Source organism: Ischnura elegans, chromosome 7 (genome assembly GCF_921293095.1).
Source record: "Ischnura elegans chromosome 7, ioIscEleg1.1, whole genome shotgun sequence".
Classification (NCBI taxonomy): Eukaryota; Metazoa; Arthropoda; class Insecta; order Odonata; family Coenagrionidae; genus Ischnura; species Ischnura elegans.
In genome coordinates, this window is record NC_060252.1 from 78,981,653 (window position 1) to 79,009,394 (window position 27,742).

General features: G+C 38.5%; 1 protein-coding gene across 3 annotated transcripts; it reads left to right on the forward strand.

Moving 5' to 3' along the window:
• LOC124162775 (histidine--tRNA ligase, cytoplasmic) lies at window positions 1-26,591 on the forward strand. 3 transcript variants are annotated; one of them, XM_046539406.1, is made up of 8 exons: window positions 1-461; window positions 838-1,044; window positions 1,121-1,342; window positions 2,417-2,524; window positions 12,615-12,848; window positions 13,533-13,692; window positions 18,079-18,401; window positions 25,995-26,591. In XM_046539406.1, the coding sequence occupies exons 1-8, from the start codon at window positions 360-362 to the stop codon at window positions 26,202-26,204; spliced, it is 1,566 nt and encodes a 521-aa protein (XP_046395362.1). In that variant the 5' UTR covers window positions 1-359; the 3' UTR covers window positions 26,205-26,591. The 3 variants fall into 3 exon arrangements, with proteins under 3 accessions (XP_046395362.1, XP_046395365.1, XP_046395364.1); XM_046539409.1 differs by having other exon boundaries at window positions 1-452; XM_046539408.1 differs by lacking the exon at window positions 1-461 and adding an exon at window positions 569-754.
• The last annotated feature ends 1,151 nt before the right edge of the window (window positions 26,592-27,742 follow it).

Here is a 27,742-nt window from a genome sequence, read left to right on the forward strand (position 1 = left end):
TTGTGAGCATCGGTTGGTAGTGGTCGGTGGTGGTTCTCGGCGATTCCGGACATGTGTCATGGGTGAAGGGTTTTTGAGACCAAGGTCTGCTCGTTTTCGACGTCAGCGTTAAATTGAGGAGTTTTTTTGGGTGTTTTGATAGGTTTTTAATTCTTTACCGTGTTTTACTTCTTGACATTTTCATCGCCGATGAGTGTCTCATTCCAGCTGTTTAGCGTTGTTTTCTCTCGAGTAACCTTGTGCTCTGTTTGAAGCTTCTCCCTCCAACAGCTGGAAAACTTGGGCGTCATATTTATTTTCAGGCTTTGGAGTGAAGTTTAGGTTCTGGTTAATTTTTTGGGAGCATTAGTGGTTCTAAAATGGCAGACACCAAAGCTGTAATTCAGGAAAAAATCAAAGTGCAAGGAGAAATCGTTAGGAAGCTGAAAGCTGAGAAAGCAGATGGAGACAAGGTTCGTCAGGCATGTTGCCATATGAGATAATTTTTTTCCTGTTAGTTAAGGCAAGTTAGTAGCATGTGTCTAGAATTCGGTACGCATGTGGTTCCGAGTGTTGCTGTGCGCTATTTATTTGTTTTGCCAGAGCGTGGCCAGTTCGTCCTTCCTCGAAGCAGCACATTTTCCTCACATGTCCCCATGATTTCCGAATCACTGATATGCCCTCTGTATTGCTTTCGAATCGTATGACCATATTCCGGATTGGTAGATACGTGAATTCGCTACACTTTTCTCGCAATGCGAGCGTTGGTTCTCAGGCCAGTTTGCCGCCCTATATGTCTGGATCTTTATTATTGGGTATGTTTATTGCTATTCTTACAACTATTTACTTTATTTACAGATTGCTGAAGAAGTTAGCAAACTGTTGGAGTTGAAAGCCCAACTTAGCGATGATGGCCCGCAAAAGTTTACCTTAAAAACCCCGAAAGGAACTCGTGACTATTCACCGCAGCAAATGGTCATTCGTAATCGTGTGTTAGATAAAATCATTACCGTTTTCAAGAAACACGGAGCCGAAACAATTGATACTCCTATATTTGAGTTGAAGGTACGTAAATATTTCTACTTCTGTTGGTAACATTAGTGTTTGTAATCATTTCATATTTCGTTATAATTCTTTTCAGGAAGTCCTAACTGGGAAGTATGGAGAGGACTCGAAACTAATATATGATCTCGCGGACCAAGGAGGCGAAATATTATCACTCCGGTATGATCTGACGGTTCCTTTTGCTAGGTACCTTGCTATGAACAAAATTACCAACATCAAAAGGTACCAGATTGCCAAGGTGTACCGACGTGACAATCCAGCTATGACAAGAGGACGCTACCGTGAATTTTATCAATGTGTACGTTTGACCGGGGTATTATGAGCGAAAAGTTGAATGATTCCGCTGTAACATTATTCGTATTCGCGTCATCTTCCATGTTTGCTTGAGCGATTTATGAAATTGTTTGAATTTGAAAGGTATCTACGGTAATTTTAGAATCTGTAATAATTTTGGTATTACTTTACAAGAGGTACATGCAGTTACCATTTGTGAAGATGGTGACATTTGTTATTATAATTGTGGTATGAATTTCAAAGTAACACCAGAAAATGTTCAAATTGGAAATCGGATCTGTTAATGCTGTGAATAAATTTTGGATTTTCAAATTGTGGAACTTCGTTTAGTGAGTAAGGATGCTCACTAAACGAAAAAATTGTTCGTGTAAGTATGGAGGATGACTGAAACGGCTATTGGCTCTTGAATAATTGAAATTTGGAATGCATATTCTCCTTATGTGCAGTTAGTGACATTTAAGACAAGTAAACTACTTTCATAATTAATTCGGGTCGATTACAGAAATAATATTGTTCTAAAATGGTCAAATATTTATTAGTGGGTGAAATACAGGGGAGAAATTGGCATCTGAGTTAGGATGAACTTAAGCTAAGAAATAATGCTTACGGTTGTTGACATGGGTCTTTGCAATGATATCACCTCATCATAAGCACGATTCCTCTCTGGAGATTGAAAGTACCATATAATGGTTGCCAGTGATCAAAGAGTATAGACTTAATGTAAGAACAATTTCATTCAACATTGAGTCATGACTCTACGTCCTGCAATCTCAGAGAAAAGTTGATGATATCCGGTAATATATTCTGCATTTATCCCTGCATACTTTTGCTGATGATTTATTTTAATGTTAAAAAAATCAAAAGTGGCTGCATCTTGAATTTTCCATTAGATTTACATGACTTACTAAATTATGGTGGCATGTATTTTCAGCAAATTTTAGAGACAGTCATGAATATTGATTTATGTTTGTCTTAAAATATTACCCTCTTATATAGTGTTGGTTTGAAACCTTTTTTTCTAATTTAGCAAGAACTTAAATGTTTTATTCATCACTGTTTCTTGCATTATTCTTTAAAGGATTTTGACATAGCAGGACAGTATGATGCCATGATTCCGGATGCTGAGTGTGTGAAGGTGGCTACAGAAATCCTCTCATCTTTAGAACTCGGTGATTTTGTTATTAAGGTAGGTGGTCTCCTTTTTTAAATTGTCTGGTAGTTGTGTTCAGCAATTCTTAACCCAATAATTCCATAGCATTTTAATAACTTGAAAAGTGTTTGCTATTCACATCTGGAAGGGAATCCAGGTGGCAGCACTAAATTAGGTGTCATGGCCGAATAGAGGTGATCGGTTGCCTTAGTACGTTTGTTCGTGTGAAACGATCGCCAGCCAGCACTATACCCTTTTGGCGAATATAAATGGCATTATGATGAAAAAAATAGAAGGAGAAGTTCATGAGCAACAAAATGTGTGGCGTTTATAATTGCACCAACCAGTGTGAGACAAAAGCTATCTCTCTACATAGATTCCGCAACACCCCTAATTTGAGAAAGAAGTGGGAGCACGTCATGAGAATGGGCAAGAGTTATCTAGCTTATATAAGAAAAAAATTAGAATGGGTCATAGAGATACATATGAAGACATGACAACGTCAATGTATTATTTAATGCCTACTTAAAAATTGTTCGTGTAAGTATGGAGGTGTCAGATGAGGAGATGCAAACGGAAGGAAGGTTGATCAAACTTGCAATAACTATCAATGAATTTTCAGCTATCCAATAAGCCAGGAAAGTTAAGGTAGGGGAAATAATTCGAATTGCGACAACTGAAAATTATATGAATATTCCGGCGCGACTACCCACCAATTGAGACATGTAATTTCTCCCAAACTCGCACAAACTTTTTTCCGGGCGATTCCCCTCACGATCGTCGGGATATCTTCCTCCCGGGGGCCCGTCAAAACCGGGTCGGTCCTTAAAACATGTCTCTTTCTCATTCAATAGCTAGGCCCTACTCTTCGGAAAATGATGCGGGGCGAATCCCCGACGTTCCTAAGGCCTGCGTGCTTGGTTCGGTTAAAGGATTTCACGAGTCGCTTCACCCAAATGGGCAAAATTTGATTTTGCTGACCGGGGCCGAGGCACGGAGACCCTCGCGCGACCTGAATCGCCACTTCCCCATCGATCTTCGCTAGCTGGTGAGAGTCGAGTGACTCCACATAGCAGTCAAAATGCCAATGCAATTCCACTCGCGACCACACCAAAGTCAAAATCCCCTAAGAAGAATAGATTGAGGACGGATGGCTTATGTGAGGAGATGCCTATCATATTGTTTGATGATTTTAATGATGATATCTATTGTAATAGATGGTTGATAAAATCGTCAAACATTACACACGAAAACTGAAAAAGAAGCACCAATTTTCTTCTGAAAAGCATGCATCTCGTGTGACATGCCATTAATGACGCTTGTTTGTATGAAAAAGCCATTACAAGAACCAAATACTCTAGTGCTTCAGCCATGACAACTTACAATATGTGATCACAGCATTCCACTTCATAGCCCTCAACGAGGGACCTGTTGAAGTCTCTGTTGAACTCCAAAACGTCTGATGTGGAGAAAATTAATGCATCCATTATTCACATCTGAGATATACATCAGTATTTGCTTCACAAAATTGCTGAAAACACACCCGTTTCGCTCACCGCTAGGCTGCAGCATTAGTAAAAAAACAGGCCGACTACCTCTGTCTCATTTCTGAAATTGGCCACCAGATGTCAGCTACTTTGATTCCTGTTGCGATTATAGAAATGGAGTGAAATACATATTTGCTGTATAGAATGTTGGCGAAAAATTGCTTGTACACAATGGTGGAAGTCCGGTACAAATGAATCAATATTTGTGCTTTTTCTGACTGTTTTGTTTTTTTTGATAAACAAGTTATTTTTGACAAAACAAAATATAATAGCACAGAAATAATTCAATAAATACCATTTCCTTTATTAAATTTATTGAAGTAATCACAATGAATATAAGTTTTGCACCTATTACACTCACAAATAGTTCTACAAACTGTTTGTGAATTTTTTAATGTGTAAAATTACATGGCCAATTCAATAATTAATCTTTCCGAATTTCATCTGGGCAATGAGGCCTGTATTCTTAGTCAACCCTGTAGGGCCAACCGACCCTGGATACGTCATCAGCCCCTACGTAAACCGATCTCTCCCTACATACGCCATATCAAGCCTTTCAAGTACTCATTATTCAGAATAAGGCAATAAGAGCAACATCGCTTTGACGTTCTCCATTTTCAAAGCAATTGACCTCGTTCAATTTCTCTTCTGGGTTTATGGTTTTTCTTGATAACTTCTTGATTTTTCTACCCGCATCCCTATTTTTGCTGTTATTCTCTTGGTTTTTTACTCTGTATGGCTCTATCGAAATTATCTTCTACTGTTGCACTGTATTCCTAAGACACAGAGGGCCTAGGACTGCTGGGAGGGAATGAAACCATTGTTTTGAGATTCTATAGCGAACCCTTTTATGTGTTAATGCTATTCATACACAACTTGGCCACCGCTCCATTTCTCCCTCGTAAATACCGATGACCATGAAGACTTTAGCGAAGGCCCTATACCTGGAAGTTAATCGTACGATAACCTATGGCAGCAAAAATTACGTCTCAAACCGTATTGCTTAAAAAAACTCATTTCCACTAGCTCCACGCTTTATTAATGATCAAAATTAACTATTGTCATTCTGTTAAGAAGACGAGATAAATTACTTTTGTAGGTCGGCTATCTGGACCTAATGACGAGTAATGCTTTTGTCCATTGCGAGGCAATGGATTTTGATTAATATATAAACAAAAAAGAAGATTCGAGGCAAGTAATACTATAAATATGCATAAAATGAAAGCAATTTCGTGTGTATTTAGTGCGAGTTCACGTTTTATCATGAGATTGTTAAAAGTTTTGTGATTAGGCTACACTGTGTTGCGATGTTTTCCAGAGGAAAGATTAGGGTAGTTTCCTTCATCAAAGAAAACGAAAGGCATTGATTGCGATTCGTTACCCACCATTAGTGTATTCATAATACACAAATTATTAGGTTTTTGAAATACCGGTATAGACGAATGGCAAGGGTCAAATTTTATCCTCATTTGAAAAAGGCCAGATTGGCGCCCATGCGATTCCACTCCACGTGACGTCACAGGGACCTAGTTTCTACACGAGAGGATAGGAGTTATACATCGTCTGAGGTTACCAATGCATGCATGAGGCACAGAGCTCAGGGAAACGTCTTAATAATCACCTACTAAAACTGGCTAAGGGCGGAAAGTTTTCTTCGTTTGATAAGGTATTAATAAACCTTTTTTAAGCCAAGCGCTACCATTCAGCAAGGTACTCAGCTACCCGCTGGCAGCCTGCGACGTATCAGCGCTAAGCCTCGCCTCAAGGTCACCTCACCGGGCGGGAGGGGGAACCAGAATATACGACGTACGGAGATATTTCCCGGCATTCATACTTGAGCGTCGCGTTTTCGCGCGCTTGAAAATTTTCACTTTTCATTTAATCGCGAAAAATAGATATTGTCATTTAAAAATCTAAAAGCGTGAAATACGTACTCCAGGAGTGATAATCTTTCGATTAAGGCAATAAAAAAATAATAGGAAACCACCCTATTTGCGCTTTATCGAAATTGCGCTCTACTAGGCATGGGTGTACAGAAAATGGATGATCGTACTGTTGACTTTCAGTAGCAATGTATTTAAGCACGATTTTGGACATATTTGGTGATACATTTACATAAAACCATTAGTCTCCGAAGTTTTTAGTCGAAAAATACCACTTAAACGATTGATGACCAGAAAAAGACATCTTGAAGTGGACCGACACTTTTTACATGACATGCGACAACCTTTTTCGTTTAGGGAATTAAAATCCCAAGCTGCTCTCAAGGCCTGGTTACACGGTACTTTAACACATACAAGTGAATGTACATTTGAGTGAATGATTTTGGTGTAACGGAACATGTACGAATGCATGAACCAAATTAGAACAGGTTCTATTTTCTGTGCATGCATTCGCACAAGTTGGGTGGTTACACGGTGCATTTTGGTGTTCATTCTCGCGTTCATACATTTAGACATTAACCCATACGTGTTCATGTATCGTGTAACCAGGCCTTCATAGATGATTGTGGCTGAAGAGTATGTTTTATTTTTTCATGTAAAATACCACACAAACTCACCCATATTTCAAAGCTTCTGACCAAGATGTAGGTTGAGGTGTAGGTTTCTTCTTAAGGCCTGTTTACACGATACATTAACACGTACGAGTTCATGTACGTTTGCGAGAATGATTTTTGTGGAACGGAACATGTACAAATGCATGAACCAAATTAGAACAGGTTCTATTTTCTGTGCATGCATTTGCACAAGTTGGGTGGTTACATGGTGCATTTTGGCGTTCATTCTCGCATTCATACATTTGGACATTAACCTGTACGTGTTAATGTACCGTGTAAACAGGCCTTTAGGCTCTTCCCCTGATAATGCTAGTTCTGTCATACCATGGGCACAACTCTGTTTTTGATGCTCTAAAAAAGGTAACCAGGTGTATCATAAAAAATGCCATTCCTCTGCAAGGAGTCGACTCTTTTGTTGGTAGTTGTTGAAAAGGCGGTATTTTCAAATAGAAAAACCAGCGGAGGAATGGTTTTTTGTGAATACACAAACAAATATGCCTAAATTGTTTCTAACTACAGTAGACTCACCTTAACCCCTTCCCTGATTCGGACGAGATATCTCGTCCTAAGAAGACGCGCAAAAACTGACGCGGCCGAGTTAACTCGTCCTATGTCAAATTCGCTTCTTCTTTCGTGATCTGGACGAGATATCTCGTCCCCTTATTAGAAGTACGTAGTTTTGCCGCGAGAGTGCATACGTGTCTTCACAATGCATGATATACTGCAAACTTCTACGTTTTTTTGGGGTCCAAAAGAGGGGAAAAATCTATTATTTCTCGTAATGTTTATGTTTATAAACCTATTGTATGTCGAGATGTGATAAATGAACAAAGAAACATATTTAATGCGTTTTATAAATAACTGCGATGACTTTCCACAGAGTTTTTATCAATCGTTGGAACAGCCGAAGTGAGTCGTCTGACCAGTGCCGTCTTGCTATTCTGAAGGTCTCGCGTTCGAATCTTGCAATCGGAAAGGATGTTGTAATGTCTTTATTCAGTGAATAAATTGATTTGAAACATTTTATAAACACTACCAAGCAAAACTATCATTACTTACTCTTCAGTGTAGTCGACGAGACCTCGTAAATAAATTACGTCCAAGCTGCTATTCCAAAGGTCGCGTGTTCGAAAGCCATTTCTGTAAACTACGTAACAGTAGTCGGGAACTTTCTGATAATGTTCTTTTTCAGCAATATGGTGTCAAAATCTTCGCACCGAAAAGCAACTTACTCAGTGATGTTTTATTGTCTTTTTTCTTTATAATGACCAACTATATCTTTGCTTTTTAGATTTCAGTTTATTATTTAGCTACAAATACAACTGATTATTACTTCATTTCTGTAAGTTCGTCAATATTTGTGACCGTGCATAGATCTGAGATGGAACTTTCGGCTATTCAGCAATTTCTAACTTCCAGGGAAGGCATATTTTCTATCTTCCAACCCCCTTGTTTATCCATCCCTTCTCTTCATCCATTGTTTTCTCCCCTCCGCCTTTCCTTTTACGCAGCCTTTCCTTTTATGCACTGTCGCAGCCGCCTTTTCATCATCCTCCCCTCCGATCTCCCTTTCATGCAACCACTGCACCCTCATCGGTTTTTCCCTACTGCCCTCCACTTTCCCTTTTTACTGCCGCACATGACCCAAAACACTCTTTCTCACCATTTTTCCCTTCCCAATGCCTCTGACCCTCATGTTTTGGTTTCTTTGCCTCGGCCCTTTTACCACTATCTGTTTTGGGTTACTTACACTCCCATTCCATAAATTCTAGTGTCAGTTCTACGGAGTCTTTTGGAGTGTTCACTGCTAACATTTTTTTCCTCTGCGAATTACTGTACAAATAGCTAGATTCGGCATAAAAACATTTGTCCCCTGCGAGTCCAGCACTGCATACGTCTGGTCAACAATCATTTATACCGGGAAAGGCACTACTCTTGACAAAGACTTTGAAAGTAAGCCAATGTCCTCCCAAGTGGTATTGTCACTGATGAAACCACTATTTGAAAAAGGGTATTGTGTTACGACAGACAATTTTTATACCTCCCCACAACTAGCCGAGGAACAAGTTTCTTATTCTTGTGATACTTATGGAACTGTGCGCGGAACACGAAAGGGGATGCCAGAGGGGCTGAAGATGAAAAAAAATGAAGAAAGGAGATGTGGCAGCTTTCCATAAAGGAAAAATTTTGGTTATTCCCTGGAAGGACAAGAAGGAAATAACGTTACTCTCTACAGTTCACAACAGGGAAATGAGAGAGGTGCAGAAAAGGGGGGCAGTGGTTATGAAACCAAAGGTAGTCATCGATTACAATGAGACAATGGGGGTGTTGACAGGGTAGATCAGCATTTGGCTGACTATCCAATCCCAAGAAAAAGAGGGAGAAAATATTATAAAAAATTATTTTTTCATCTGATGGAAATTTACTTATGGAATTCATATGTTTTATATCGAAAAACAGGTGGTGATAAAACACATTTGCAATACAAGGCTGGACATAATAGATAAAATGATTGAACTGTACTTCCCAAGTGTTCCCTCCCCTAAGGCAGGTAGGCCACCTGCAAAAGCCTATCCCTTCCGAATTACCGAGAGGCATTTCCCAGACATAATCCCACCCACGGAAAATAAGTCAAACCCAACTCGGAAGTGTGCTGTGTGCTCCCGAAAGCGAGATGCGCGTTGAAAAAGGGTGAGGAGGGAGAGTCGCTATTTTTGCCCTGACTGTAATGTGGGTCTTTGCGTTGCCCCTTGTTTCAAAGTGTACCACACAAAAATATACTTTTAGTTTATATAATATTTTACTGTGTTTCAAACTTGGAGTTTATATTAATATTTTTCTAACTCCATCGTCTGTTTATATAGTGAGTAATTTTTGTGACTATATTTATTGTGAAATATTTTACTTGATTTTTATACAGAAATACATGACATTTTTTAAAAAGTGATATAATAAGAGTAAATTTTAAAATAAATTACTTCGTAAAACACTTAAATGAATGTTTTCTATTTAATATCTACCTGTAAATAATTAAAAAACGTAATAAAATAATATGACATTTTTTGTGATATTTGTTGAGAAATATCCGTCAGTGAAGGGGTTAATACGGATAACGTTATTACGAAGTTCTCGTTATTAAGAAGCAAATCGTTGGTCCTGACGAAAAGGCCTATCCAATCTATAGTAAAAGAAACGTTATAATGAAATTTTCGTTTTCACGAAATTGGGAACCTTAGTCTCGGTCCCGGAAGTTACAAAATTAACTTTATTACGAAGTTCCATCCATAAGCAACAACGTTTAGGTGGATACTCTCTATGCTAAGTTTTAATAATTGCGCCACATATAAGATCTTCTCGTGTTCTGTGCCCAAGAGCGTCAATTATGGTTCTTTATTCAGTTTACATGCAACATAATGTAATAAGCTTCATTCCTGTGGAGTCATGGCGACCCACTCATTATCCCTCGTAAATTGGATGCACAGTTAGTCCTCCTCCTACGACCGTTTGATTTATGAATTTTCAGCAATACGAGCATTCAAAATTTTCAAATTTCGAATTTGGTGCCTTTCGAATTGGCCGATGCTACGCAGTGTGGCGTAGAGGAACTCTCGCTGAGGGCACAACCTGAACAAAGTATCATTGAATCCAGTGCGAATTTAGGAACTTTTCAGCATTTCGCCCGTTCTTAGTCACTGTGGGGAGCTATTTTTCGGATGCACTGCGGGGAGCTATTTTTCCGGATGCATCGCACGCTCAACTAGTTCAGTTTGTCACAATTGTGAGTTAGATAATAATAACAAGACTCTACTCAAAGTCAGTATGTAATTTGGCCAGTAGTACTTCCAATTTTGATGGGTATATCATGCTAAATATGGTTTTTACATGTACATGTATAAAAGTTTGACTTTCAAAGGAAATTTGTCAAAACAGTCATTGTAGAATCTTTTCAAGATAAAATGTTTGCCAGTGAAAACATTTGTAAGATTAATTTTTGCAAGCTAGAATTACCTGACTCTATCATATCAAAGTTTCATAATTGCAGCGTACTTACTTTTGTTTTTATAGTAATTCAAAAGTGGTTGATTGGCATAGTTTGACCAACAGGTAGAATTTTCTTCTGTTACTTGATATATGCCATTCATCTTGGAAACTATTGGTTTCTAGGCCCAAATATTTTGTATATTTCTTAACAAAGGTAGTAACTAGATAGTGAGAAATTTCTCAAAATCTGAGCAAATGAATGTGGGGACCCCGAAATATTGATTTAGTTGATGTGGAATGACTCGTCTGTAAATTAGGACTGAAATGTTTTAAGAGTACATGAACTTCAATGTTTTCATGAAAACATTTTTATTTGTGAGTCTCATTAGAAATGCCCTGAACAGGGAATGAATCTGTCCAGGATTGCTGGAGTCCCCTAAAGGTTGCATGAATGCAACACTAAATATGTTGTTTATTTTGCAATATTTGTTTCAATAGTATAGGTTGTGGTTGCATAATTCCATGTGTACAGGATCCGTTCAATAAGTATCGGGACTGGTTTATATACAAGAATTGCCATGAGAAAAAGTTCCCCTGGACCGGGAATCGAACCACGAACCTTTGGCTTTCCGGGCCACTGCACAGACCATTACGCTATACAGGTTCTTTAATTCTCATGGCAATTATACCGAGGCTCTTGGTACTAGGTGTTAGGCCCTCGCGGTCCATCAAGGATGGCAACGCGAGGGAGACAAACAATTGGTTTGCTGTAGCCTCAACAGTGCTGTGTATGGGGGGTCCAACTTGCCGGCTTGATTGAGGGGTCCCCCACCACTCAGGCACACTTAGTTCAGTCGCCGACAGGCATGTGCTGAGACAGCAGGTTGATTGTTGTGAAGTGTGATTGTTTGTGGTATCTTCGTGCCAGCATGGAGTATACTGTCGAGCAACACTAGTTTTCTGTCAATTTCGGGAAATTGCGTCTGAGACCCTTAAACTCGTAAAACAGGCTTATGGGGATGATGCCTTAATCTGCACAAGAGTTTTTGGCACGAAGTGTTTAAGACCGCTTTGGACGCCCGACGACCGCTCTAACTGATGCTCAGGTGGGTAAACTGAAAAATGTTTTGGACTCTGACAGGCATTTAACCATCAGTGAGGAGACCGGCTTTTCAGTCGGAACCATCCAAACCATTGTAACAGACGATCTTGCGATTAGGAAAGTGCACAAAGTTGGTGTGACTACGCTTTAAGCGCGTTCGATCAGCCATTGCCAAGAATTGGAAACTACATCATGACAATACACCGTGTCACAGTGCGATTGTTGTGCGGCAGATTTGAAAATATGAGGTATTTGGTAGTACCTAAAAAGAACTTTTTATTGCTGGTGTTGAACACATTACAAAAACAAAACTAAAAAAAAGGAACTAGTTTTAAAAGTTCATAATATCTTATGATAAATGGAATCACTTGTGTGTGAAATATGAACATTGTATTGTTGCTGGATATGGATTAAAAAATCTCAAAAATTGATTGGTTTTCACGCAACATAAGGAAGAAATGGTTAAATAATTTCTAAATGTTACCGTATATGTCTGAATATAGTCCCCCTTTTTTTCCAAAAATGCCCAAGGTAAAAGTAAAGGGGGGGACTATATTCAAACACATTTTTTTAACTCCCAAAACTTCCCAAAACTGAAGCCTCAAAATTAGGGGGGGGGGACTATATTCAGAGGAATACGATATCTAATGTAAACATGCATCATAATTTTCTTGGCATGCACCACCTATTTGTAGCTTTAAAAAAAACTTCAAAAAAGAAGGGTCTTGCTGCTCCACTTTACCAGAAGTCGAAATAGCCTACTTTTGCTCAAAGACTTATTATGTGAATGTTAATTGTTTTATGAATGCAGATTACATATTCATGTATTTGGTATTTACATATATGATAATTTTGCATCGCAAGTGGATCTGGTATTTAAATGTTTTGCATTATACAGCTGCATACATCTGTGTCATCACCTATGATGTCCTTTTTCAGGTCAATCACCGTCGTCTTCTAGATGGTCTCTTTGAGGCTTGTGGCATCCCTGCTACCTCATTTCGCACTGCATGCTCCTCGGTGGATAAGCTGGACAAGACACCATGGGAGGAAGTGCGAGCTGAAATGGTGGGTGAGAAGAAGTTGGATGTTGAGGCAGTGGACCAATTAGGAGAGTATGTGAGAATGAATGGGGGTGAGGAGCTTGTGGAGACACTACTGGCTGACCCTAAGGTATGTGTATTTATTTAAGGCCCAGAGTGTCAAATTAATAATAAATTTTTTTGGATTTGTAATACTCTCTTTCTCAGTGCAGGATATGTGTATATTGTGTTTATCTATTTATAAATAATGAAAACATGGCGTTTTCACAGGTTTTGATTGAAATAAAATAATTTATTAGGAACACTGAAAAGGATGCAACTTACAGAAAATATCAGCTATAATTTGGTTTGAATGCCTATTTTGCACAGCAATATAATAGTCTTTTTAAGATATGGTATTGTTTGGGAGAAATACCCTGCCTCAAACAATGCTTGTTATGAAAATTTTCATATGAGTAGCATTTTTGAAAATTTTCATACAATAATTTTTGTAGGAATTCATGAGCAAAAGATGCTCATTTCTAGTATTATAGAATTTTTGTGTAAAAATTAGATTGTTTCAGGAGTGGACAGTTTATCTTGAAGTTCATACCTTATGGAAAGACTTAAATTTGATCTTCTTTATTGATGCCTAAATGTTTCAAAGAAATTATTTTCTCCCATGAAGTATTTGAGAACTTGAGTGGGGGAAAAAGTAGCATGAAAATCTAGTAATTGAATAATTGTGACCTAGATAATTATGAATACACCATGATAGAGAGAGATTAATGATGCTTCATTGTGTCACAGTTTTCTGTTGCCATTTGCCTTCTAGATTGGAGGAACAGCAGCTGCCAAGGAAGGCCTCCAAGCTGTCAAGTTATTCCTCAAGTACTGCAACTTATTTGGAGTGTCAAATAAAATCTCATTTGACCTGAGCTTAGCCCGTGGGTTGGATTATTACACCGGAATAATCTATGAGGCTGTTTTATTAGGTAAATATTGTGATATTCTGTTCATCAATCCCAAGGGTTAAATATAACATTAGCATTATGTAATAGGAGTTCTTGCATTACGTAATTACAGAGCAAAATTCACTAACTCGTTATCAACTTTGTGGTAATCCATTATAAGATTTCTTGGATATATATCACTATTACTTATACTACTACTTTTTTACACGCTAACCGGCTTTCAATGAGTTATCCTCATCTTCAGGCGTAAATTATGATGATTTATAAAAAAAATATATATATATATATATATACAGTGGAACTTGGTTAGTACGTTCCTCCTTAGCACGTTTTCCTCCTTTGTACGGCGATTTCTCTCGGTCCTGGTACCATCCGAACAAAATACAGGTAGAAGTATTTGGTTAGTACGTTTGAAAAAATTGTGCTTTCCTGGTTAGTACAGTGAGTCCTCGTTTAACGTCACTTACCGTTCCTGAAAAATGTGACGATAAACGAAATGACGTTAATCGAAACATAATATCCCATAAGAAACAATGTAAAAAGTGAATATCGGCTCCTAAACCTCACAATTCCTACGCAAAAAAATTTTAGCGTATCATATGTGGGGCATTTTTTACGATGGGAATGCCAAACTATGGCATAAATACGAGTTCCTGTCTTCATCGACGACAATAGCAGCACTGACGTAAATCCTTCTCCATTTTTGTATCTTCCCGCATTTGCTTTTCGGCTTCGCTATGGTGGTCGCCCGGGCGAGCGTCGCCTGGGCATCATGATCGCTGAAACATCGTTGCAGTTACAGGAACCAAAATTATTGTGAACACGGTGAAAAAAGTGACGACAAAAACTCTACACGGAAAAATTCCTTGAAATCACTTTTTAGGTTCCTGAAAACCATTATGTCAAGTAAAACCTTGCGCACCTACCTAAGAATTCATTGTGCAGAAAATTTGCTAAAACCGTAATCGCAATTAACAATAAACACACCGTTTTACACTTCGTTTAGACTGACTGTATTACCGCCCACAAAACGAACAACCTGCAACGCCCGCCGCTTCGCATTTATTTCTCGTGCGAAATTTAAAAGCCTTGACGTTATCGCGAAGCGAAGGCGCGATAAACGAATGACGGTCTCAAAATTTTCGTGACGTTATCGCGAAATGACGTTAAAAGGGGTGACGTAGAACGAGGACTCACTGTATTACTTTTAACACTACTTTTTTACATAACGCAAACCGGCTTTCGATTAGTTATCCTTATCTTCCGGTGTAAATTATGATGTATTTATCAAAATACATATACAGTGGAACTTGGTTAGTACGTTCCTCCTTAGTACGTTTTCCTCCTTAGTACGGCGATTTCTCTCGGTCCCGGTACCATCCGAACAAAATACAGGTTAAAGTATTTGGTTAGTACGTTTGAAAGAATTGCACTTTACTGGTTAGTATGCTCAATGCAACCCGCAATTTGTTCTTTAGTATCTTCTTAAGGGTCGTAAACCTCCGAATTCATGATTTAATTTATTATTATTAGCCATTGACATTCTTGCATTCATTCCACATCTGTTTCTTCAATCGTGATTTATCCAAACGCATTTCTCAATTCTTGCGACGTGATGAATAATAAAATGCGGCCATTTATCAGGAATGTCTGACTAACTAAACTGCAGCCAATGAGAAGCCCCGATTTTCCCCACCCCAAGCTCCTCACCTTCTATTGCCTCTGGAGTGCCCACTGCGCACAAATTTTGCAAGTGGGCAATTGTTGCTATTGCATGAGTTATCATGATGAAGAAATGAGTCTTATCCAATTCCCACTTTATCTAAAGCAGTACTGCACGTACTCCGGTGGTGCAGCGAGGGGGGGGTTTTGGGGGATAAAATCCCCCCGGAGCTCAGAAATTTTTTTAAGGTAAATCTATTTTACTTAATTGGGTAAACATTACTTATAGAATAGAGTGAGGATTAATAAAATATCCCTCAGAAGTCCATAAAACTCATTATTTTGAACCATTTGTCTTAACTTTTTTTGGCAAAGGGCCCCCGCACCTCCCGGTTACCCTGAGGGGTATGCCATACCCCAGTCACCCCAGTATTGGTTGTGCCTGAAACCCCCCCTAGCCTTAATTCCTAGCTAAGCCCCTGACTTACTCCATAAACTTGACGTCGAGGCTATGGAGTACGTGCGTGTTTACTTGACTACTGCTGCGAGAGCAGACGATGCCTCTGGATCTCCACGCGAAGCTTATCTTAAAAATACTTGATCTCAGCACGAAAGCAGATGACATTAGACAATTTTTCAAAGTAAATTTCAGCTGTATAATATAAAATCTTCTTGTAATTACGTCGTAATCTAATAATCTTGCGTGTTATTAATCGATATAACAATCGACATGGTTTCATTCCGGAAGCGAATGTGTACGGCTGTTGTTATATAATTAATATAATTAATTTTAAAGGATAATATATAATTTTGTCCAATTTTTATGATATTTAGAAACAACCAGTTGTCATACTCAGGGGTGTTGTTATATTCTCCGAGTACGCTTTGAGAAAGAAGAAATGACTTAGCTTTACTTGTCCTATTTCAGGGTTCCCACTCAACCGTGGAAACCTTAAAACCGTGAATAAGCCGTGAATTTCGTCTACCGTGACAAAACCTGGAAATAGCCGTGAATTTCGTCATAAAACCTTAAAAATCTCTCAAACTTGATTGAAAAACTACGATTGATGAATCAAAAGGAAAATCGATATGCCGAACATGTTTCAAGGTCAGTCACGCGCAGACACTGTCCACGCATTTATCTGCACACTTATATCGGAGAGCAATTATTGGTCCTTGTGCCATGACGACACATTGACCTTATGCCTGTGATTGGAAGACCGGTAAACTAAGTGTTCATTAAGTCAGGCGAAAAATCAGACTCTTCTTCATTCTCTACACACCTGCTCCATTCGTTTTCCCACTCACAACCGTTAGCCGGCCCTGAGTTTTGATAATGATAGGTGACGTCGTAAGAGATGGCACTTTCATTGCTGCGTTTGCATTCACGGTGTCTGTCGCGTTTGATAAATTTTTAGTTAACGTGCGGCCGGTGATTGTTACGTGATCAATATTTCTGCCTGAAATGGCTTATCAACAGACAGGAATTTGACGACATTTTGACCGTGAAATCCTGGAAAAAACCGTGAATTTTGTTATTTAGTTAGTGTGGGAACCCTGTATTTCTATAAATGTATATAGGATAAATCGTGGGAGAAAGTCGCTGTTTTCATGTAATTGTCTTTGGGAAATCTATGAAACATAGTGATTTTTATTCACATGGTATTGTTTTTCAATGTAGCGCTCATTTTCTTGATTTTAAAGGTGAAAAGAGTTCAGGAAGGCGATCCTACGAGAACTACCGATAGTAATTGTAATTATGATGACTTTTCCACAGATTGCAATTACCCCGACTGCTATTATTTACTTTCCTCGTTAGCACGTTTTCCTGGTTAGTACGTTCATTTTTTGTGGTCCCTTCAGAAACGTACTAAACAAGTTCTACTGTATATTTAAAATAAAAAATACATCTTAATTAACTCCTGAGTATGATGATAACTCATCGAAACCCGGGTCGCTTTATGTAAAAAAGTAGTGGCATAAGTAGTAGTAAAATATCGAAGAAAACTTGAAATTACAAAAGTATTTTTCTGTTAGATGTTCCAATTTTTTGCTTGTTATAAAGTTAAACTCTAAAGGACATGGACTAAATGATTTAAGGCAAGGCAGCTGTTGCTTTTGTTACAACCTGAAGCATGAAGACTTCTTGATGACTAGCCTTCGTCCTTGCAAGGCCTTCATAGTTATTGTTAAGCTAAGTAAGAGAGACAATAAGCTTATTGCTCTGATTGCCAAGCATATTGTCAGTGCTTCTTTATTGTCCGCTTCAGGTGCATGGTTTGGCATTGAGATGGGACTTTAAAAATTTTGTCTTCTGGGAGGTAGGATTCTTCTGTGCAAGACTTACTAAGATTATGTACAAACACACAACAGCAGTGGCTGCTTAAATTGGTTTCCTGTCATCCATTACCTACCTTTTGAATCCCTCTCATAACTTTGTGTGCTATGCCCCATTATATTGGTCAAAGCAGTGCATAATTATGTTCAAGCTTGCATGTAAATGAAGCATTCAGCCGTCAGTAACTTTAAAAGCTGTCTGTGTTTGGAAATATCTTTAGAATTGATATGTTCTATTGATAGTTGTACCACTGTGTACAGCTTCTCTCTGAAAATTCACTGTGTAAAGCTGATGTTTGAAGGCAACATGCACAAATTTCATTTGCATTATTATTCATCATGTGCAACGGCCTTTAGAAATATTTTGTCTGGTGTCTTCACTTATTGAAATGCTTGAAATCCCTACAGGTCAAACAGTTGAAGTGAAAGCCACTGATAACAAGGATGCTGCTACTCAGGAAGTTGGTGTAGGGAGTGTTGCAGGGGGTGGTCGCTATGACAACCTTGTTGGCATGTTTGATGCTAAAGGACGTGCAGTACCTTGCGTGGGCATCAGTATAGGGGTTGAGCGTATATTCTCTATAATGGAGGCCAACCTCGCTCGGGAGAAAGCCAAATCAGGAGAAGTGTTTCGCACCACTGAAGTGGAGGCATTTGTGGCATCGGCTCAAAAGAACATGCTCACTCACCGGATGGGGCTGTGTCGAGACTTGTGGGATGGTGGAATTAAGGTGGGTTCTATATTTTTTTGGGACCAAGTCCTTTGACTCAGCCACATCATATCCTTATTTATTGTGTCGCTGTCTTTGAGGAACTCTTTCATGATTGTGCTTTTCTCATCTTTTTCATACGGAAAAACAATCCCCTAGAACGGGTATCGAACCATGTATCTGAGGCTTTCTGCTTAAAATTTCTATCAAGGTATCAAGGAGGGTGGATACCTAGGTGGTCTCTGAATTGGCCGGGAAAGGTGAAAATTCCCGTGGTTCGATTTCTGGTCCAGGGTTGTTAATGTGAATTTTGTTGCTATGGCTGGATTGATATATTCAGCATGATTTCGCTGTATCAACTGTTAGCTTATAAGGTTTGACTTTGTTAGCTTGAGACCTAACAGGGGTAAGAAATAGCTCACTACAAGGAACTCTTGCTTTATCTAGTTACGGCAAAAGGTATTCAGTTGTCATAAATGTTTGGTGCTATCATTTATTGCATTATAATGTGGTAAAAGAACTTGCCATGTTGCTCAGTAACATTGTTACTGTTGCTATATTTTCTACTCTTGAAAAAAGTCACTCCCTTATGGTAAATATTTCTCTGATTATTTTGATTTTTTTGCCCAATATCTATAGGAAAAAAGTCAACTCTCTCACTCAGTGAACCTCTAACCTGTGGTGGCTTTGTAGGGTTTAGGTGATCCTAGAAAGGTCATTTATTTAAGGATGACCTTGTTGCCTTAAAGGTCTATATGGTGTATGCTGTGAGATGTACAATGCCACATGATAGAAGGCACATGTATCAGTCTCAAGGCTAAAGGCAGAACTCAGAATGTCAAGGTGTTCTCCATGGACATTATTCGAGCAATTAACTTAAACCAGCCAGTGGCATTCTTTTGCCGATTCACATTGAAGTTCATTTTCGTGAGATAGACCCACAGAAGAAAAATCGATTGCCTTGACTTTGACTCAAACCCAGATCTCCCGAATCTCTATATTTCCACACTTAATTTAACTTTGATTTTGTGGTGATTTTTTTCCCATTACTAGCAATGTATTTTCAGAAGAGATGGGTCGGTTCCGGTACACAGTTCTTGCTACTGCTGGTTCTTGGCTGTGGAACGGGTTGCATAAAGTCGGTATTTTGGATCCGGCTCGGAACAGTGGCAAGGATTTCCATTTGGCACCTAAAGTGGGAATTTGTCTGCAGCGTATTTAAGGCCAAAAAGTGAAGAGAGATTAAAAAACACATATATTACTTTCCGATTGCATGGCTTCCAAGTTTTTTTTCTTTTGAGAGTTGCTCGCTAACTCGCGCTTTCAAGGGTTCATCAGTTAGTCGCTCACGCCAACATTGTAACATTTCCGTAGCCGCATCAACTCAGGCCACTTTCAAAGGAGCTGATTTTTTGCCTGCTGCCGTCCATGGCTTGGCGCCATTCTTTCAACTTACCTTTGGACTCTATGGACGACTTCAAATGAGTTGAATCGAGCCGTTGACGGCATGGCGCCCACTTGGCCAGGCTGTGCGCCATCTATGGCGTGATATACAGACAATGCTACATTGAGTCTACTTTCGGATGAAATACCTTTTTGTCGGCAGTCATTCACGTGAATTTCAGGCGGCTTTCAGATGAGGCGACTGGAGACGACTCTTTACAACATTGTATGCCATGCCGTGAATGGCAGCCAGCAGAAAATCATTTCATCTGAAAGTGGTCTTACGATTGAATCATGTACATATACAGTAATTCTTCAATATAAAGGCAAGATGTGTTTCAAGAGCTTGTTCGTAACTTGATAAACCTATGTAAGGCATCGAAAGGTTTGGTTGTCCTGCAGAATGCAACACTGTATTACAATTTTGCGTTAACTCACAGCCACCAAGTTTATCCATGGTGTCGCTGTACAGGCATGTTAAGCAGTTTATTGTTGAGGTTAAAAGAACTGTGACAGTGAAGCATGCGAATAAGTTGTCAATTTCAGTTACAATTTCAGCTACATCGCAGAATACAGATAAATTTTGAACTGACCCGCAAGTAAGAACAAATTAACAGATGATGTCGTCAGAAATTGAGGGAGTTTCCCTATTGATCCTGATGGGATGCAGTATGTAAACTGTGCTCCTAGCATATTCTGTGCAATCCTTCAAAATCAACATTGACCGCTACTGTTTTCAGTGAACGCCTGTGCATGGCAATATTTCTGCCAAAAAAAGAATAGATTAGACCGAGATAGGTTAAAAATGTTGAATGATGAATCAAAAGCTGGAGAAAGAACCTGTGGCTACCTGATGTAATATGACATATTGGTCGATCATGCATTCTTCAACAACGTGTTATTTTAACTTTTTTGCTTGGCTAGTAAAATTATGGAGACGATCTTAAGTTTTTTTACAGAGCTTTCCTGCTAATTTAGTTAAATCAGATAATAAGAGTTTATCCTTGGAATCGAGTATCGAGAACCGATGGGGGAGAACCAGACCGGTACTGAGAACCAAAAAAATTTAAGAACCGACTCATCAATTTTCAGTCATTCAGTTGTTAAACCTTAGATTGTTATTATCTTTTTGTGTAAAATAGTTGATGTATCCTTTGATATCAGCCTATTTTTATTCCCGTACACATTATTTTGTATGAAACCCATGATAACTAAATTACAATGTCACATGATGTTATTCCACAGAGTTGACACACAATGTTCTCGCTCACCAAGGAAAAGTTCTTCTGGTGTACTGACCTTGGAATGGATTATGGAAAGCATTAGGATGGGAAGGATTAGGCAAAGCAGAGTTGAAAGGGGTGTAAGCAGTCAATGGAAAACATTCTCAGAAAACCCTGTCCTCAGAGAATAACTTGTGTCATCATTGGCTAGGTAGTGATTGAAATCAAATTCAAGAAGTGAAAGATAAGGAAGGAAAGGCCGTATCACACTAGCGATTGCGGCCGGCATTGTGGCTGTGACTGCGACTACGACTGGCCTGTCGACCAGAGTGAGGTAGTCGACCCTGCGCATGCAAAGAATAGCCGACTGGCTATTCTTCCGAGTCGCAGCCAATCAGGGAGCTCCATTTGAATCTCGCGCGCTTGCAACAGGCGTATTTGTTTCGGTTGGATGTAATGGGGTAGCTGGTGAATAATGTTGTGATAATTTCGGATATTTAAACTGAAAATAGAAGCCCAGCATCAAGTAAAAGCACGAGCGAAATTCTCCTCGGCGTAAGATATCCGTTTAATATACGAAGTAGATAACAGTAAACAAATAATAAACTGACCGCAAAAGTACGCCGTGATGGGCTGCCTTCGTGTAAAGGGTTTGAGGATTATATTTGACCAGTTGCCGAGAAAAGAGTCTGGCACCCTGCTAGGAAAAGTCATTAAGTGGAGGAAGCGACTACCTGAACAATTCCTTGCCGAGAAACAACTCCGCACAGGGTGAAAAAGAAATGCTCCAAGCCTTCGTACAGCCAAAAGCAACTTCCCGAGAAGGAGAAAGGGTTAATTTTTTTTATTGCTTATATTGATCAACTGTCAGAATAAATATGAAAACCACTTCTTTCGAGACCACATGTCCTTAAGGCCAGGCAGTGTGCAGCAATATGCGTGCAGATGTAATAAATCAGAAGACAAAACGAATATAAATTACCATCTCTCTCGAACATTTGTAATTCACATTACTCCAAAGTTAACTTCAAGTACCTACATTATAAAAGAGCCATTCTGAAATATTAATTCAATTAATAAATAGGAAGGCATAAAAGTTGATTATTTAAAATCAACAATTGCATCAAATATGTCTAGTGCTCACCACTTCCCAAAATCTTCCTCAGCCCTCCAGCATAATTACAAGAGGATCACCTACAAATGTAATTTCTTCTAAAAAGAAGCCACTGTTATTGCCCACAGTTCATTTTTCCGCATGTTCTTGAGGATGGTAGCAAGTGTAGTCTTCATATTTCCACGTTTGAAATGACACTGCTTTAAATACCTAAATGCCATTGTGATGATAAAATTTTTTCTCATGCCTATGCTTGCTGCTATTAACATTAGTGAAAAACTTGTTGCCGAATGATCAAAATGAAAACTACAAAATGTACTGTTGTGGCAAAGTATCGAATGTGGGCCCCCCAGGTGAGCGCTGGACGTACTCACTACTAGACCAACTGACGCTGTAGGGTCAGTTGGTCTATTTTAGGCCCGATGCAGAGGCAATTTCCTCCTAACTCGTTTGGAGGGTTTTAACCCTAGAAGGGCACACTGGGGTCCAGTGGACCCCAGCAGTTTTTTTCTTTGCTGTAAATTTTGTAATACATAAAATATTGAAAGCTCATACCAATGTAAATTTCCTTTTATATCTTAGTAAAAGTTTCATGTGTGTGGATATTTTTTCAACGCGCTTATTGCTTTATAATTTAATGTTGAATATGGTCTGGGGTCCATTGGACCCCAGTGTGCACTTGATGAAATTTTTTTGAAATTGCGAAAAAAAATTAACACATATGTTTATTGCCTTTTTGCTGAAAATACATTTGTTATAATCGTATTTATACGTTTATAGTAATTAAAATGTCATTTATCATTTTTTATCAATTTGGGATATTTGAGGGCATCAACTTTTGTTGTGAAATTTCTTGGTTTCCTCTTTTGCAAATAATTTAGGAACTTCGGAGTGAAAGACGTATGAACAAACTTCAATGGAATTGATTGTAGAGCAATAGTTTTGAACATATATTACTCATAATAGTAAACTATTCATCAAACATAGACGTTTGAAATCATTTGGAGATCGAAAGAGAGAGCGAAATTTGGTTTCGGATCTGCCTGGATCAAAAGGAGCAGCGCGCGACGTCAAAACTTCCCAGCAAGCTTGGGAATTACTGTTGGATAGCGCTTTACGAAATAAAATGACGCACACAAATGAGGAAATACAACGGAAGCGTCAAAATATCACAATACCTCAATCATACCACGGTGATGTAGATGTTGAGGAGATTGAGGCTTTTTTTGGACTTCCATATTTTTCTGGGGTGCAGAAGACGTGCCACACAAATTTGTATGAACTGTGGTCAACTGAGTTTGGATCTACGTTGTATCAATGCACCATGTCTCTTTACCGATTCCTGTTTTTGCTGTCAACCTTGCGTTTTGATGATAAAAACACGGGAATGCAGCGCAGAACGATCGATAAATTTGCGCCACTTCGTGAAATTTGGGAAGGGTTTGTAGATAAATGCAAGAAATGTTACACTCCTCATGAGTATTGTACAGTAGATGAACAACTTCTCGGTTTTTGAGGCCGTTGCCCCTTTCGGATATATATGAAAGGAAAGCCAGATAAGTATGGCATAAAAATTGTAATGATGAATGATGCAAAAACGTTTTACATGGTAAATGCCTATCCTTACATAGGAAAAGTAGTTACCAATCCAGATTAAACTGTTCCGACATATTATGCACGGAAATTGTCAATGCCAATTCATGGCACGAATCGAAATATTACGTGCAACAATTGGTTCACTTCTGTTGAGCTTGTAAAGAAGATGCTAAAAGATTATTCAATAACGATGGTGGGCAACATTCGTAAAAACAAGCGTCAAATTCCAGTGGATTTTACAGGAAGCTGTTGTTCAATCTTCACGATTTGCCTTTGACCCTGACGTGACCCTGGTGTCTTTCACACCGAAAAGAAAAAAAATAGTGCTTTTTTTGTCATCTTTTCATTTGGATGGAGCTATAAATGAAGACAATGGAAAGCCCAAGATTATTTGCATGTATAATGCCACTAAAGGAGGAACAGACACATTTGATCAACTGTGTCATGAATATACAGCAGCCAGAAAAACCCTTCGATGGCCAATGCGGGTTTTCTATGGCATGCTAGACCAAGCTGGTATAAACGCAATGGTTCTTTACTCTCATATTGATAGTAATGAAAAAATAAATCTGAGAACATTTTTGAAAAACTCCCTGTCACTCATCAAGCCTCATTTGCATCAACGGATTTTGAAAAAAAAAACCGCGTTCTTCAATCAGGAATACTATTGCGGAAATTTCAAAAAATTGAAATATCAGCAATTGATAAACCTGAATTCCTTCACAGCAAAATACGATGCAGCTCATGCCCAAGGAATAGAGACAGAAAAACAAGAATTATATGCTCATCGTGCCGCGCTCCGATGTGTGACGAGCACCAAAGTTATGTGTACTACCTGTACTGGAGTGAGAAATTAACAACAAAGCATTTTTTCTAAAAATTTATATTTTACCTGTAAAATAAATAATAGTAATGTGCATTTTGGAGCAATAGGAAGTCCTAATGAAATTTGTGAAAAAAAATTTAAAAAAATACACTGGAAAATTTTGTTGTTTTCAATTGTTAAAATTAATACGTTTTATGGAAAGAAAAAATATGAAACATTTTTTTACATGAACTACACAATGTAATACTTGAGCTGTTAAAACTATTTGCCTGTACATCTAAATCATTCGTAAGAGTAAATAAAAGTAGGATTGGTGACTTTCTTAAAGAATTTTTATGTCTTTAGAGTGAAAAATATTGTTTTACTTTCATTTTAATATGTTTAAATAACTTATTTTTACATATTTGTGTAAGAAACACTTCTATTATTGATATTTACTATATTAATTGTAAAAAAATATCAGGGGGTTGAAATTAAAAAATTTTAAATTTATGGGGTCCGCTGGACCCCAGTGTGCACTTTATGATTGAAAAAATAAGTGTGCACTTCTAGGGTTAAGGATAATCCTTTCACAGAGGTCTGGAAAAATGGTCTGTTACTATGCTGAATCATACTGTGAAGGGGTGGCACTATTTTGGAATTATATAACGCTTGTTAAAAATACCTCTCAGAAATTAATTAATTACTGCCAAACTAAGGCCCATTTAATGGAACCACTATCAGTTCAAAGATGTGTTCGCCATTCCGAATACCATAACAAATATGGCATTGAAAAAGGCGGAGTAAGGTACGTGGTCTCCCCTGGTGAGTGGGTGTTGCATAAGCAAGTGGGTGGACCTATGGAAAGTGGGAACACTGTCAGTGAGCTTTGCTGATTGGAAGGGGGAGTAGGGGGGGGGAGTTGCAAATTTAACATTGCCAAAAGTATATCACCACCCTTGTTCGTCAAAGAAATTGCATTAGTCTTGCGTGACCACAGGTATTTTAGGCCCGTTGCAGAGGCAATTTCCTAACTCGTTTGGAGGGTTTTAAGGATAATCCTTTCACAGAGGTCTGGAAAAATGGTCAGTTACTATGCTGAATCATACTGTGATCAATGTACTGTTGGAAATCATACTGTGAAACATTGTTTCATGTTTAAGGTTTGGCAATACTGCCAGTGGATTCAAGATGTTATCAGATTAGAGGTCTGAGAGTGACAGAATTTCTGAAGTGCTATGCCATCTTTGCTGTCTTCTGATTGGCAAAGGGAATTTCTCATGCTAAGAAACTTTCCCTCTGCTCATCCCCCTTGCTCAAGCCTTACTAGCTTAGCTGTAAAGATATTTTGAAGCATGTATTGCAGCTCTTCATACTGAGTCTTCGATTGATTATAAAGAACTTACAGCTTTAAATGTTTTTTTCCTTGGTAGGTGGAGATGTCATACAAGCAAAATCCAAAACTGCTGGCTCAGCTACAATACTGTGAGGAGCGTGGCATTCCCTTCGCCTTAGTTATTGGTGAGTCGGAGGTGGAGAAGGGCATTGTCAAGTTGAGGGAAGTGACATCACGTAAGGAGGAAGATATACCTCGAGAGAATGTTGTGGAAGAGATTCGCAAGAGGTTACAACTGTGCTCATAGGTTTTCCTTTGGTGTGGTTGAATCTTCTGTTTTTAATTTTGGCTTTTATACCCAGTGGTGACTGATGCACGATCAAATATAGGGACAGTTCTTACTGGCTATATCACCTTCTGGCACGTGGGGCAATGGCTATTCTATTTGCTTGTTATTTATTTATGATCATTCTGTGATCATTCCTTAGAATTGAGAATAGCGAAACTGAGCAAATTACTTGCTGTACCTTTCATACATTAAGTATGATTTGGGTTGCAGTTGGTGTCAAGAATAAAAGTTAACCATGCTGGACATGTACAGGTGTGAATGAAAGTTTTATTTATGGACATGTGTCAGTTTTTGCGACTACAACATGGTATGTAAAAATTATGTACATAAACATAAAGTGCAATATTTGGTCAAATTTTATTCTTTTGATAATGAGAATGCAAAATGCAAAAAATTAGCTTCTGAATTTCTTTTCAAATGATAAGTTGAAATGGTTTGTAATTGGATTTTTAAATGGAAATATATTATGAAGGATGTATGAGAGGCACTGTTGCACATGTTTACAGCTGAATGAAAATGTGTTAAGGTTGAAAAGTAAGTAAGAAGCAAAGAAGAAAAGAGTCAAATGTTTAAAAATGCAGCATAGTTCTTTCTGTATTTCATTGGCCATACATGCATTACCATTCTCATTGTATGGATGGACAATTAAGTTTTTTCACATAAAACTGATTTTTTAGTTTGGAGTTATTTGTTCATATTGTGAACAATTTATGGGATGCAGAGTTAGCGAAGAAAAGAAAGAGACAAATTTGTTATCACTGAAATTTTATCCGAGGTCTCCACACTAATATGGATGCATGAATTCATTCAAGGTAGTAGACAAGGTATTTTCTGCTTTGGAGTTTAAGCCATTTGTGTTCATTGGAGGTAATTATGATTTTTATTTTCACTGTATATGTTAGAACTGCATGTATGAAGATGATATTCTGGAGCTGCCAGATTTCTGAGCTGAATTTTCAGCTTCTTAAAAGACTTCTCCATAGCTCGGCCAATGATAACTCATTTTAGATAAGGTCTTTGGACACAAATAACTACATTTCAGAGACCATGACAGCTGAGTGATTGATTGTCGTATACATTTATCCCACTGGACCTTAATACTTATTTGTATATCCACTGACTGACTGGCATCCTTCCTCCAAGATGTGGGCCCATCAATTGGTCCGACGAATGCTGAAATGGTCACCTTTTCCCTACCGAATGCCCCCACCCCCATTTCTACATCCTCCACAATATACATAAACCTGGAGAGACTGGCTGCCCAATATACTCATTCTGGACTCGGTCACTGATAGATTCTACACCTTTGTTGACCATGATCTTTAGCCTTTTGTCCAATCCCTTCCCTCACGTATTTGAGGCACATGTAACTTTCCAAAATGTACCCACTTTCTCGAAACACCCCTCATATTGGCTAGCATAGATGTAACACCCTTTCATTCATCCATTCCCATGATAAAGGTCTCCTCTGCCTCTGCCACTTCCTCCTAGATCTG

What these genes read in the sequence shown, in the direction of transcription:
- LOC124162775 (XM_046539406.1), top strand. Translation starts at nt 360, where the DNA reads ATGGCAGACACCAAAGCTGTAATTCAGGAAAAAATCAAAGTGCAAGGA. An exon ending in ACCGTGAATTTTATCAATGT is followed by an intron (nt 1,343 to 2,416) that starts GTACGTTTGACC and finishes TATTCTTTAAAG; the next exon opens with GATTTTGACATAGCAGGACA. An exon ending in CTATGAGGCTGTTTTATTAG is followed by an intron (nt 13,693 to 18,078) that starts GTAAATATTGTG and finishes AAATCCCTACAG; the next exon opens with GTCAAACAGTTGAAGTGAAA.